Source organism: Thalia democratica, chromosome 4 (genome assembly GCF_965202585.1).
Source record: "Thalia democratica chromosome 4, ktThaDemo2.hap1.1, whole genome shotgun sequence".
In the NCBI taxonomy this organism is placed as follows: domain Eukaryota; kingdom Metazoa; phylum Chordata; class Thaliacea; order Salpida; family Salpidae; genus Thalia; species Thalia democratica.
This window is the reverse complement of record NC_139168.1, coordinates 71,744,758-71,758,491: the sequence shown is the minus strand read 5'-3', so window position 1 is coordinate 71,758,491 and position 13,734 is coordinate 71,744,758. Positions and strand designations below refer to the sequence as shown.

Genomic DNA, 13,734 nt, shown 5'->3' with positions numbered 1-13,734 from the left:
TTGATTTTACTGTTAGTTTTTTTTTTGGCTGTAAAATTTAGGGAGTATAAGATTGATAACAAAATGACTTTGTATGTATTTAATGTTGGTTAATAACTTAGTTTAAAACCTGTTTTACAAACTCTGAGTTAAAAAACGTTAGATAATTGGAATTTTTTTAAGCATTATGTATCAATAGATTAAAAAAAACTTTGGTTTTGAAAACAAAGGAGCTTTTTTTCTAAAATAACACTTATAAAACCTGTTCCAATACAAAATTATTTTTAAGCCTGGAAACTTTATCTGTGTCTCAATTTACAGGAAAACTGTTTTTGTGAATATTGACATTAAGTTTATAATTTAATTACGAACGCATTTTATATAGCCTGTGCCAAGTATACTTTTTTTTTCAAAATTTTTTATTGAAATACTAATAATCTAAAATATAATTGAATACTAATATCAGAAAATAATTTGAAAGTCAGATTTAAAATACTGATAGAGCTTTATTTTAATAATCTATATATAGCTATATCTTAAGCTTTTGCACAAAAAATCGATATTAAAATAGCTGGTTGATGCTTTAGTACTTTAGTAAATAAGTCCAACTACTTACAAAGTGTTTTTTAATAGTTCATTGAATAAAAGGAGGTGCAAAATATAATGATAGCAAACTTCAAACTTTGAATACTTCATTTTTCTCTAAAAGCGTAATTACAAGCTTAAAAACGGTGTACTTTCTGAAATAAAACCAAATAAAACTCAACAAAACCACAAAATTCTTGAGAACACAGGTAGAATGATATAATGGTTATGTAGTGTTTGCTGATATAATTTTGATAATAATTGCTATTTATAATTTGTTTATTCTTATGTAAGTTTGTGTAAACAATTGGTTTGCGTGAAATTTAACATAAACTGAGTCCTCAAATAAATTTGATTATTGTTTAAAAAAATTAAACAATGGCAACCTCTAAGATTTTATCTGGCTTAAAGAAAAAAAAATATTTACAAGTTATAAATTTATATTATGTTAAAAGTTAGTTTAATTTAATACGCAATTTCAAATGTACTCAGTCAGCATAAAACAAAATGATCAAGAATGGTAATTTAGGTTTGGCTAGTGAAAGGTATAAAAATAAACAAATGGCTTCAAAATGATGAAAAAATAGTTTAAAACTTTTTAAAAAGTAAACAAAACAATTATAAGAAAACATTAAACAAATTTGTTAAGTGTTACACAAGTTTATGTAAACAACTATTGATACAAGTTTTATAAAGATGTCTGATAGCACAGTCAATTCCAAGAAGTTATTTTGCTGCAATTACTAGAAAGAGAACATGTTAAATCAACTTATGTTGTTCTACAAGTTTAATTAAATAAACTATTGTGTTGTACAACCAATTATGTTAAAAATACGACTACATTTATGCAGTTTTTCATATACAAGTTAGTGATTAGACAACCTGTAAGAATACAAACATAGTAAAGAACATACCAACATAGAAACATACCAATATGAAATATCATATGAAAAAATATAACATGAACTTTTAAAATAACATTTGAAACGTTTACACTACTACAGGTGTAAATTACTTATATACTTTGAATAAAAAACTTTATGGAAATACTGTATATAAGTTTACTGGAGTCTTTATTAGTTTAGTATATCATTTCTACAAAGGAAAACTTTCTTGCATTTAATTTTAATCCAAATTTTGGCAAAAATTAACTCTTTATATTTTGAAAGTTTATTAAAAAACCTAATTGTCAAAAAATTGTATCTATGTAGTGTGGTTTGTTGATAAAGTTAACTAAAAAAAGTTTTTATTACGAAGTTTACTGTATTTTAAAATATAAATTTTGAAAGATATGAAGCATTATTTGCCTAGTATCTAAAGTTAAGTTGAAAGCTTAATGCCAGCCACAACAAAGTTTCTCTCTACTAGTAAGCCAATAAGCTCTTTAAAACTGCCAAATATACTGAAAAGGAATACATTCGAGCAAAGTTGGAAAAGTATTCCATGCCACAGAATTTGCAAAATATTTTCAATTGTTTTCAGTCTAAATAGCCTGTAAATTCATATTTAGTTGAGCATTTTAAAAACTGAAGTTTTATGTTCAAAAGTTATTTGGCAAAGTAAACTTTTAAATTGAAACTTTAAACTTGAAAAAATTGTTTGCTTAAATGTTTATTGCTGTTTGAAAAGTTTTTAAATAAATATTAGTTACAACCCCAATAATTAAATAAATTCTCAAGGCTATTTTCTTCTTTTTTATGACTTGTTAAGCTCACATGCTAAATATTGTTATTTAAAAAAATACTTATAAAACCACCAATAACTTTTTAAAGTTTTCTTCTTTTCCTAGCTAGTAATTCAATAAACGTCTTACCTGCCAAATTCCGACGGAAAAGTTTATGGAGAGCACAAAGAAACCTAGAAAAACTTTTACCGCATACCGCAGTTGTAATACTTGCGTTTATACTGTAGTTTTTATACAGCTGATTGTACGAAAATAAAATTTATTAAAGAACAACCAGTCTTTTAGCCCTACACACTTAGCTGTTATTCCATTTGGTAAAAATCCAAACATTTCAAGCATAAAGTACTTCTTAAGATGTAAATACAAAAATAACTAGTGTTAACAAGCTTCTTCCCTAAGATTAAGTTGCTTTTTCAGCATTAGCTTTGCAACATCCAAACATCAACACAAAAACTTCTCTCTTTTCCTGAAAACTTTTCCACACGCACAAACCGCACATGAGGGGGAAAGATAATGCGTGCATTCACTTTCACTAGCATTCACATCCACCAGTCTTTAAATAGCCACACACACAAGTCTTATGTATATATAGTTACGAAACTGAAGCACTTGAGTTTGTGTTTACGCTTGTGTGCTGTTTGTCTCTAAAGTGCTTGAAAGTATCTAAAGTTTGACTTTTTTCTGTTTGTAAGTAGTTATTATTTGTAATAAAAAGTATGTTTACCAGTTTCCTGGTTGATAAAACTTTTTATTTAGTTTTGTTTTACCATTATTTAGTTTCAAAAGCTTAATTAAAGTAGAATAATAAATAGTTTTTGAAATTTTTTCTGAAATTTGGGTTAATGTACTTCAACGGCTGTTAAAAGTATACATTATAATTATCAACTATTAAGTTTAACTTTAATTTATTTGACAAAATTTTAAAAGGTTACTGTTTAAACACAGTTTAAAACATTAAACATGTAAAAAGTATTAAAATTATTTTGTGATTGTGTAATCTAGATAAATTAAATAGTATCAGTAAATTGTTAATTTTGATACATTACTTTTTTGCCTTTGTTCCATACTGATGCTTTTTCATGATTAATTGTTTCTTAAAAGTCCTTAAAAACTAAAGTTAAATTAGTTCAGTTTAGATATTTTTACATAAAACTTAAAAGTAGATATTATTGAAACTATTTATATGAATATAAAGAAAGAAGAATGCTAATTTTTATTAATTGTTTTAATACTGTGATATATTTTAGGCAAACAAATTAATTTGTGATAAAGTTTTATACTTTAGGCTTTTACTTCATGATAAATTATATATCCTTATTGAATTAATTTCAAATAAAAAGTTTTTATATTAAAGAGTTGAAGTATTTTTAGCTTATGTATTTGAATTTTTTGCTTGCAAACTGTACAACTTGTATAATTATTTGTGGAATTTACGCACACTATGTGGCTTGTAATTTAGACATTCTGGTTTATAAATTATCATGTGAGTAAAATTTATTATTGATTATTTATAATAGATTTTAAATTGGAAACAAAACATTATTTTAACTTGTGCCAGAAAAATCAATGGTGATTTTTCGTATCTTATAAAAGTTTTGTTATCCTAGTTTAATAAAAAAAATGTCTTTCTTAATTCAAGCCAATAAAATTAATGTTAGCTTTTTTTTATCTTATAAACTAATAAGTTACTTGAAAAGATATAATTAATAAAATAATTAAAAAGTAAATAATTAATACATGCATTTAACAAAGTTAATAAACAGAAATTTCTCTAATAAAATAATAATGTAAACGTTTTTTTGTAGGAGGAAGAAAAAAGATTGAAAGAACAAGAACAGAAGCTTGCTGAAGAACGTAGAAAGGTGAAAAGCATAAATTAATATTCTTTTAATAAAAATTACGAACATAGTTTTACGTTCTTAAACAAATTGTGACTTGTATTTGTACGTTGGTTTTGACCAACTTGTAAATTTTTAAGAACTATTTCGTTGCATCAACTTTTAATAGAATTTAAATCCGGATAGGTTTTTTTTCGTTTAAATGGTAATTAAAAATATTTTTTTTTTGATAAGTTGTGTTTTTTTAAACTGTGTGAAATTTATACAAGCAAACCAAATTATAAGTGTTTAACTTTTTGAAAGTACTAAGTTTAGTTTTGCTAAATCATAATTTTAGTAACATTAATTATTCTAAAAATTAAATTAATTAAATTATTTACAAAAAAAAATTGCTAACCAAAAAAATAATAAAATGTTTTTACACGCTGATATTTAAACCAAAGTCTTAAAACCGCAATCGCTATACTTCTCACCTTTTCTTGTACTAATTTAATAATGTAGTAAGAGAAACATAAGATCATGAAAAAACAAATTTTGTTTTTGAACTTGAAATAACTAATACATTTGTAATAAATAACAAAGTTCAAACAGAAAAAGGAGCAAGCTAAAAAGGATAAAGTAGATATTATTAAGAAGAGCAAATGGGCCGACATTGCCAAGGATAATAATGTAAGTAAAAAAAGTATTTCTTCTTCAGTTTGTTCTGTGTATTTATATTTTGATATTACGTGATTAGATGTTGCTAAGGATAATAGTGTAAGTAAATTAAATATATAAAAATATTGTAATAAATTATAAATGTGTTCAGATTATTCTTCCTTCTTATAAAAAATGATGTTAGTAAATTATTTATTTATTAGTTTATATGATTGATATTATTATTGATGTATCTTGGAGAAGACAATAATGTTATTAGAACATTTGTTATTTATATTATTATTATTATTACTAGTATGAAAGGTGATAATTTTTTTTTGTTTCATAAACGTATATGTATACACAAGTTAAAAGACACCATTTTACATACTTTACAGCGTGTACTGTATAAAAATATTTTCTATATATTTGTTAACTAGAACATAGTGTTAATCAGTAGTTATGTAGCTGGATTTAACGCATTTACAAGGAGATTTCTTTCACAAGTTTCAGGGTGGCTACAAAATCTGGATTCCTGGAAAAAACTGGAATTCGACAATTTAGGCTTAAAAACCTGGAATTTGATAAATAAAAAAAATCTTAAGAAATTTTGAAAAAAAAAAACTTAAAAAGCCTGAAATTTTAACAAAAATCACTAAAAAACCATCCTCAGCAAGCTGATTTTCTTCACAAGTTGAAAATCGCAACTGTACTCATGTTTTTACGTATGTTTGTTTATTTATAATTAAATAAACATGTGTTCACAGGCAAGTAATCAGAAACAAGTCAACAGCTTGGACCAAATCGCCCAACAGCAAGCACTGGTGGACAGGCAACAGAAACAGAAAGCTGCTGCTGAGGTTTCAAGTCTTATTAATATATCTAGTTAATATGTGTTTTTTTTATAAATGTTAGATATGCTGTTTACATTGTAGCTGAAAATTCACGTGTTTTTAATTGATAAGGTTTCGAGTGTTTAGTATTCCGCAAAACTGATTTTACAACAAAATTAATCATAGTGTTAATGTTAAATTTTTACAAACACTGTTTTATTCTACAAATATGTAATTGTGAGTTCAGACAAATTAAGGTGGTTTTAAAATTATTGACACGTGAAAAATAAAGTAGAATAGAATGTTTAATAAATAAACATGAGTTTAATTCAGGAAATTAAATGCGCGTCATATAGGTGGAATTTTTCACAGTGAATTAAAATAAATATCATTTGTCGTGAGCATATACGTATTTGTCTGTGTATATTAAGTTTATTGTTTTTATAATTAAATAAACAATAAAACATTCTTATTTCAATAATGAAATGTTTTACTTTCAAGATAAATAAAAACGTAGGTTTGTAGAAAATTGTTTTTCTGCAGTCGTATTTATTTCAAGTACTTTTGAATGTAAATTTTCGAAATAATTTACACAAATTAAATTGTCTACTAACCAAAACTAATTGTGGGATATTGGAAACTGGTCATTTATTTCTGATTATTTTTTTTGCCTTGCTCACTTTAAAAATGTATTTTGAAGCGAATTACATGCATTGAAAATTGTTCATCGAATATACAAACCCCAAAGCTTTACATAAAACATTGAAAAGCTAACAATTTGCTTAACAACACTACATCAGCTGAACAAATTAAAAATCGCCTAAAGTTCTTATTAGTAATTTGATTATCTTGAACTTACTAAAAGCAAAGCATGGACACTGTCAAATTATTTTTTTATATTTTAAACGAAAAATAAAAGCTTTTTTACCCTAACGTTAAAAATTTATTTAAGCACATCGACTTCAATTTTTCATCAACTTAAATAAAATTATAAACTGCGTTTTTAATGAATCTCAAAGTAATGTTTTTACTTTAGTTATTCAAAACTTAACCTTTTACTTTGATCAAAGCTCAAAGTTGTTTTTACTTTAAACCTGTGTAACATAAAACGAGTTAATAAAAAATAGTGATAAATCTAATAAATAGGATTTCTATCATACCTCCATAGACCTCCGTCAGTGCTTAAATAAATCTTACTTAAACAGAATTCGAATATTCTATTTGAATAAGATTTGTTTAAGCACTGACGAGGTCTTTGACCGAAACTTAGTTTGTAAAATAAATTTTTGAAAGAATAAATTCAATTATTTCACCCCAGTAGTTGAGATCTCTTTATTTGTTTTCTTAAAACCAAAACATATAACACCTCTGTAGATTTAAAAAAAAACTAAACTTTCATCGCTCCAACACAGCAAGCGAGGAAAGCGAAGTTGGAAGCGGAGCAAAAGAAGCAGCAGGCGAGCAAGGGGCCGTGGAACGGAAAGAAGTTTGGGCAGGCGGCGCAAAAGAAGCAGTCCATCGCGCAGATCATGCAGGAGGAGAAGCTGATGGAAGGCAAGAAGAAGCCCGTCACTATGAGTCAGAAGGTTATTGTTTATTTACTTCTTTTTAAATTTTATTGATATCTAAAAGATTTTATATTCTAGTATATCTAAATAATTAATTGAGGTTAAAATAAACCTAATACTATGAGTTAGAATGTAGGATGTGTTTAATAAACTGATAAAATAAATACACTAAATTTCCTAGAAATGTTATTATTTACAACAACTTTAAACATATTTTTAATTTAAGTCAGGAAATTAAATTGTTGTAAAGTTCAATATACTATCATTTAACGTTTGTTTACCCTTTATTTGTACTGATATTGTATTACCCTTAATTTTATTTTTAGTTCAAACTGCAAGTAAGAATTTATGTTAGCATTGACCCTTTCTTCAATCAGTCAATTAGCCAATTGCAAACAAACACAAGCTGTTGATAATCAATTACTTGCTATTAAATTGTACAAATAAATTCTCAGGTTGCCAAGCAGCCGCAAGTTCTGAAACTCCCAGGTGGCAGCAGTTGGATCAACAGATGCAAGCAAGCTGATGCCGCTCCAACGAGGCCCGCCCCCGCACCCATGCCTAAAGTTAACAAAACCAAAGGTGTGACTTAATTGTTTTATTAATCTAATTACAATAAACTGATCATATGCCCGCAGTTGATAAGACTAAAGGTAGAATTATCAACAGTGTTTATTTAATTATTATTACTACAATAAGCTGCCCTAATGCCTAATGTTAACAACACTAAAAGGGGGGATCATCGACTTATTTAACTGATTATTGTTACAATTAGATGCTGAAATGACAAAAGTTAATAAGACTAAAGATTAATTAGCTTAAAATTTCTTACAAGTTTTTACTTGACAAATAATACTATAAAAAATATGTATTAAGAGTTTTTTGGATTAGAATACGTGTAATAATTCGAATTAGTTCAAATGAGATATTACTACATTTTAATAATACTCAAATGACTGATCCTAAAATAACAAACACAAACACAATAATAAATTAAATTTTCTTAGTATTCAGTCATAAGAGTAGTGAAAACCCTTCAAGGCGGCCTAACTTTTCCATCTCACAAACATTTTAACAACCATATGTTTTCAGGTGGTTCCCCGTTCACCTGTATAATTTTTAACTTTAATCTCGTTTCAGGTGGTTCCCCGTGGGCGCAAGTTGCCAGCCACCCGCCTAACAGGGCCATCACGAAAGGCTGGGACCAGGAACCGACTCTGGGCAAGGCGAACGCGATCAAGGTCGTCAAACCGGTTGCTCCCGTCAAGGTTGGCGTTGTTTATCTTATAATTGTTTGTTGTATATTTAACCGACTCTTGGTTGCTCCGGTTAAAGTGAGATTTATATAAAATACATGTATATATAATTTATTAGAAACATAAGATTTTAAAAATACTGGAACATATGTTTTATAAGACAAGATGCCTTAATCATCAGCCAGTTAAATTTAAAATAAAAAGCATTTTGCTAAACATAGATGCAAAAGTTATTACGAAAGTTTATATATATATATATATAACAAGTAACTTGCGTAATAACTTTTGCATCTATGTTTATTTTTATTTTGTTTAGCAAAGTTGTTATTTAAACTTGAACACCTTCTACTGAGTCCACAATTTTGTTAATTTTAATTATTTAAAAGTTAGATGGTAGATCAATTTTTGTACTGAGCTTTTGTAATGCACAATATTACGTCATACTGTTCTTTGTTTTTATGTATAACTTTTGCATCTATGTTTAGTAAAGTGCTTTTTATTTTAAATATAACTGGATTTAAAAAGAACAGTACATATTTTTCATTAAAACAATGAAATTGAATTTTAGATTCAAATGTTCGCAATAAGTTTTTTAAAAAGCCTTTCAGGTGGGCTCTGTCGAAGGTGATTTAGTTTATATAGTCACATTAATTTTATATTGTTGTAATATTATAGTGATTAAGTAAAATTTATTATGTATTTATTTACACATTTAAAGTAAGAAAACTTGTTGCTTTTGTTCAGGTGAGAATAGTTTTTATTTAAATTTATCAGAGAATACGTACAAGCTCATATGTTGGAAATATTTATTTCAAGTTCAGTTTTGAATAATCACTAGTTAAGTGGTGGTAGTTGTTTTTACCATCAAAACTTGAACCTACAAAATTTGATTTATAAATTCGTGATGTTTTTTATTCGAATCATTAAGAATTATGATTACCATAAAAGATTTACATAACCATAGGAATACAGCTTTAGTTAATCGTTGTAAAAAGATAGTAACATTGCCATAGTTCAAGTCTCATTTTTTAGTTTTTCAAACTTTTGTCCCCTCTACTAAACTGTTTATTCACACAGAAAGCGCCGAAGAAGAACAACCACCAGCAGTCGAAGCAGAACGTGCAGAAGCTGTTCAACCAGCAGGCGCAAAAAGCGCAGATTGAGCAAGATGCGCAGCATGGTGAACTGAAGAAGTGGTTCTACCCTGAACTCAAGAGGCTTCAGCCTAACTATTCTGGTTTGTATAAAAAAATATGTTATGAACAAATTTCTTTTCTGTTTTTTATTAAACATGTTATGTTATTTCTGATTTAATATAAATTAATGTTTTATTGTAAATAATATTTTACCCTAAACTCAAGAGGCTTCAGACTAACTTTTCTGATTTGTATGACGATTTTTTTATATTTAATGTTTTACCCTGAGTTAAAAAAAGCTCAACCAAGCTATTACGGCAAATCAATTAAAAGTTACTTTGTAAGTAATATTCTATCCTTGGTTCAAATGACTTAAACCGAGTCACTCTGATTAGTTTGAAACTTAATATCATGGATGATACTTCAATCTGTTAATGATTAATGATGTTTATTCAAATAATATTATTTAAACATATCTATTCAAATAAAATAAATAAAATATTTTAATTTATAGTTGAAACGTCCTTCAACGCTCTCATATCGTTAGATGATGTATTTTAAAATAATATTGATTAAAAATATTTATTCAAAAAAGATTAATTAAACATTTTAAATAAATAAATTTAATAAATTTAATATACAGCTAAAACAGCATCCAAATCCACTTTATATCATTTCTAAACAAAATATTCTTAAAAATAAATTATTTAAACATATATATTAACAGTTGAAACGGTGTTCAATGCACTGATTTCAATCGACGACGTTTACGAGATCAAGAACGAAATCACCACAATGTTCGGTGAGGGCGAAAAAATGAAGGTTTTCGGTGACGAGTTCATCAGAAGGAGTGGGGTCAGTTTATTAATAAAATAAATGTTGATTAAATGTTTATGAATATTTGATTGTTAATAAAATAATTATTTATTTAGTTTGTGGTTTAATATTTATCTGTTTTTGGTGTCTGTTGTTGCTGTCAAAAAATTATTGTTTACATTTCACTGATGTTCAAATCTTAAACCCATTGGTTTCGTTGAAGTTGCTTTAAAAGACAACTGTTTTTAACTTTAGTATAGAAACTAATAAGAAGTATAAAATTTAAGTTAAAAGGTTTTTCTTTTTATAAAAATGCAGTCTAACGACATATAAAAGAAGGGATGTTATTTTGAGTAATTGTTCTATGACAATTTAAAAGCTGACAAATTTTACTATGTGCATTTGTGACTTCTTAAATGACTACAGGCTTAAAGTAGTACAGCCATTTATGTATCAAGAAGAAATAGTATATTTTATAATCATATTTGAACTTTTCAATTTTTTTCACAGAAAGCAAACAAGAATACTTGGCAGGTTAAAACCAACGGGGGCAAGAAAGGAAAGAAGAAGAACAATTTCAAAAGTGCTAATAACTTACTCGGTTAGTTTATTGTAATTAAAAAAATAATTTCAAAAGAGCTAATAACTAACTTGGTTAGTTTATTATTATTGAAAATAATTTCAAAAGTGCTAATAATCTACTTAGTTAGTTAATTATAATTAAAAATAATTTCAAAAGTTCTAATAATCTACTTGGTTAGTTTATTATTAAAAAAATAATTTCAAAAGTGCTAACAACTTACTCAATTACTTTATTTTAATTAAAAGTAATTTCAAAAGTAATATAATTCTGTTTCGTATGCTAGTTATATATATTTATAAAGAATAGTTGTTAGTGATGAAATAAAATTTTTAAAAAATGATAATAATGTACTTGGTATATTAAAAAAATGGTTTCCAAAGTGCTAATGGCTAGAGGTATTATCACTGAAAAGTTATAAATTGTAACACTGTGTTTTCCCTATAGTAACAAATATTTAAAGAAACATTTTATTTGTTACAGCTTAAAGTTTCCCTTTGTAGTTCAATTCAAATCAATTAAAAGTTAACAATGTCAAACTCAGTGTTATTAATCTGATTAAACCAGAGATTGTTGTTACGTCAATAACTTTTGTTTATAAATTAAATGGGTAAATCAACTTGATAAAATGAACATATTTATACCCTAAACTGTTTAAAAGCCTTATTGATTTTATCTTTATATGTTTATATAGATAAACAGCAATTGCATAAAAACTAATGTGTATATAATTTGTTTGCAAGCTATCTCACATATACAAGCAAGTAGTTAGTTAGTTAGGAGAAGGTTTTTGATTGCTGAATAATTTATTTTGACCGCGGTATAGCACTTTAAAGTTTGAAAATTGTGTTTGAAACTCATTTTAACCATATCCTGGTATCAAGTATTTGCTTTGTATTATTTTTCTAAAGTGGGATTTGTTTTTGTTTGTTACAGTTTAAAAACATTAACATTCTAATTGTGTTAAAATATTCTGCAAAAAAATAATGAGTATGCTTTATTTATATTTTTGTATACATACATCAATCTTTGTGTTATAATTTTATTACTGAACACACTTACCAATTGAAATCAACAACAGTTAAACAAGTAAACTTAATGCGTTTTCTAACCTGCCTAAAGTATATAGTTTTTTATTGGTTTTTATAAGTAAAAATGTTTATATCCTAGAGTTATTTGTTTGTCATCCAAACATATTTAACTAAGAATAAGTTAAATTGTTATGCAAAACCCCTATGGCAGATGAAAGAATTTCAGTAACTTATTCTTATGTGTTAGTCATAATTACTGTTGAATCTAGAAAGTTTAAAGTTTGAAGGTTGAAGTTATTTTCACATTCATTTTAGCTTTTGGGATTGATTTTTAATTAAAAATAGCATTAAAAATAATTTTAGGGTCTGAGCAATTATTAATTAGCGGAATTTTGTTTGTTGGTTAAATTTAGAGTAAACATTAAATATAAAAGTATGACTTTCAAGACTAGTAAAACAGTTTTCACAAATCCAAGAATGTTTTTATAAAATTCAAGATTTTAGCGTCTGCATAGAAGCAATCAAATTAATTTACTGAAAGATCAATATTTTTGTTGCCACGTAAAATGTTCATTTTTATAATTTTTTCTTTTAAAATCATTCTAAAAAAAAATGAAAATTTAAATTTCAATAAAGAAACAGGTTGTTTTAATATTTACATGTTTAAAATGGTTTTATTGCAACTATTTTTTTATTTTAATTTAACACATAATTGTTTTGCTTTGTTAAAAAATTTTAATCGTTCTTCGCCAAACATTTATTGCAAAGTTCTTTTATTTAAGTATAGTTATGAACATTTACATTTGTAAAAGAAATTATTGTTCAAAGTTTATTTTAATTGATTCAAAACGTAAATCAAATCAAAATGTTGTTATTGATATAATTGTTAATCCAGTTAAAAAAAAAAACAATCTTTATCATTCGCTATTTATTTTATACTATATAATACCCTAATACATCACCTATATTTATATTAATAAAAGTTGTAACATTAAAAAAAATCTACTATATGTTCCATTGGTATAATTTAAAGTTGTGCAGAGAATATGTACAACTTAATACATATTTTTAATTTTCTTAAATATTTAGGTGTTATTTAATTAATCAATATTTTTTATTAATAATTTTTATATTTAACTAGTATTTTTTAATAATTTAATTTATTAATTTTTTAGCTTACACTGTCGGAGCATCTGCGAATCGTACCAACATGGGAGAAATTCAAACTCCTCAATAAGAAAATTAATTATTAGAATTATTTATCAGACATTTAATACATGTTTGGTTGTTGACAAAAGAATTATATTAGGATTTTTTTTTCAATGAAACTTAACTGGAATTTGTTTTATTGTTTTGAATACAAATTTAAAAAATATACATGAAAGTTGTTTTTTATTTAAATAAATTAACTTTTAAGGTTTTACTTGATAATAATAATAAGAAACAACTAGTCGCTCTTCAATAAAAAAAGATAAGCACCAATTGAAACAATGATTTAAACATTTTTACTTCAGATCTAAAATTAGAGGAAAGTTAAACATACTCAATACATTTTATTGCAAAGTTGAGTTTAAAATTTTTAGAACCTATAAGCATTTGAACAAAAAATCAGCCAGTTTGTAATTCTGGCAAAAAATGTAGTTGTTTAGTTTGTTTTTAATCTAATTATCTTGGGGCACATGATTTAATAATTTAATGAGAACAATGTCTTACAGGATTTTCTTGAAAGTTTTCCAGCTTCAAATATATTATATATAAAGAATTACACTTATACACTTAAAGCTAACTAGCG

General features: G+C 25.9%; 1 protein-coding gene across 4 annotated transcripts in view; it reads left to right on the top strand.

Moving 5' to 3' along the window:
- LOC145835141 (uncharacterized) overlaps nucleotides 1-13,308 on the top strand; it is a 39,146-nt gene extending 25,838 nt beyond the window's left edge. For all 4 annotated transcript variants that reach the window (XM_082942691.1, XM_082942688.1, XM_082942690.1 and 1 more), the window contains exons 27-36: nucleotides 4,054-4,110; nucleotides 4,678-4,755; nucleotides 5,490-5,582; nucleotides 6,968-7,141; nucleotides 7,579-7,705; nucleotides 8,264-8,391; nucleotides 9,457-9,616; nucleotides 10,243-10,370; nucleotides 10,842-10,932; nucleotides 13,118-13,308. In XM_082942691.1, coding sequence (XP_082798817.1) covers nucleotides 4,054-4,110; nucleotides 4,678-4,755; nucleotides 5,490-5,582; nucleotides 6,968-7,141; nucleotides 7,579-7,705; nucleotides 8,264-8,391; nucleotides 9,457-9,616; nucleotides 10,243-10,370; nucleotides 10,842-10,932; nucleotides 13,118-13,179 — 1,098 coding nt within the window. In that variant the 3' untranslated portion in view covers nucleotides 13,180-13,308. The remainder of the gene's footprint in view (nucleotides 1-4,053; nucleotides 4,111-4,677; nucleotides 4,756-5,489; nucleotides 5,583-6,967; nucleotides 7,142-7,578; nucleotides 7,706-8,263; nucleotides 8,392-9,456; nucleotides 9,617-10,242; nucleotides 10,371-10,841; nucleotides 10,933-13,117) is intronic.
- Nucleotides 13,309-13,734: the final 426 nt, after the last annotated feature.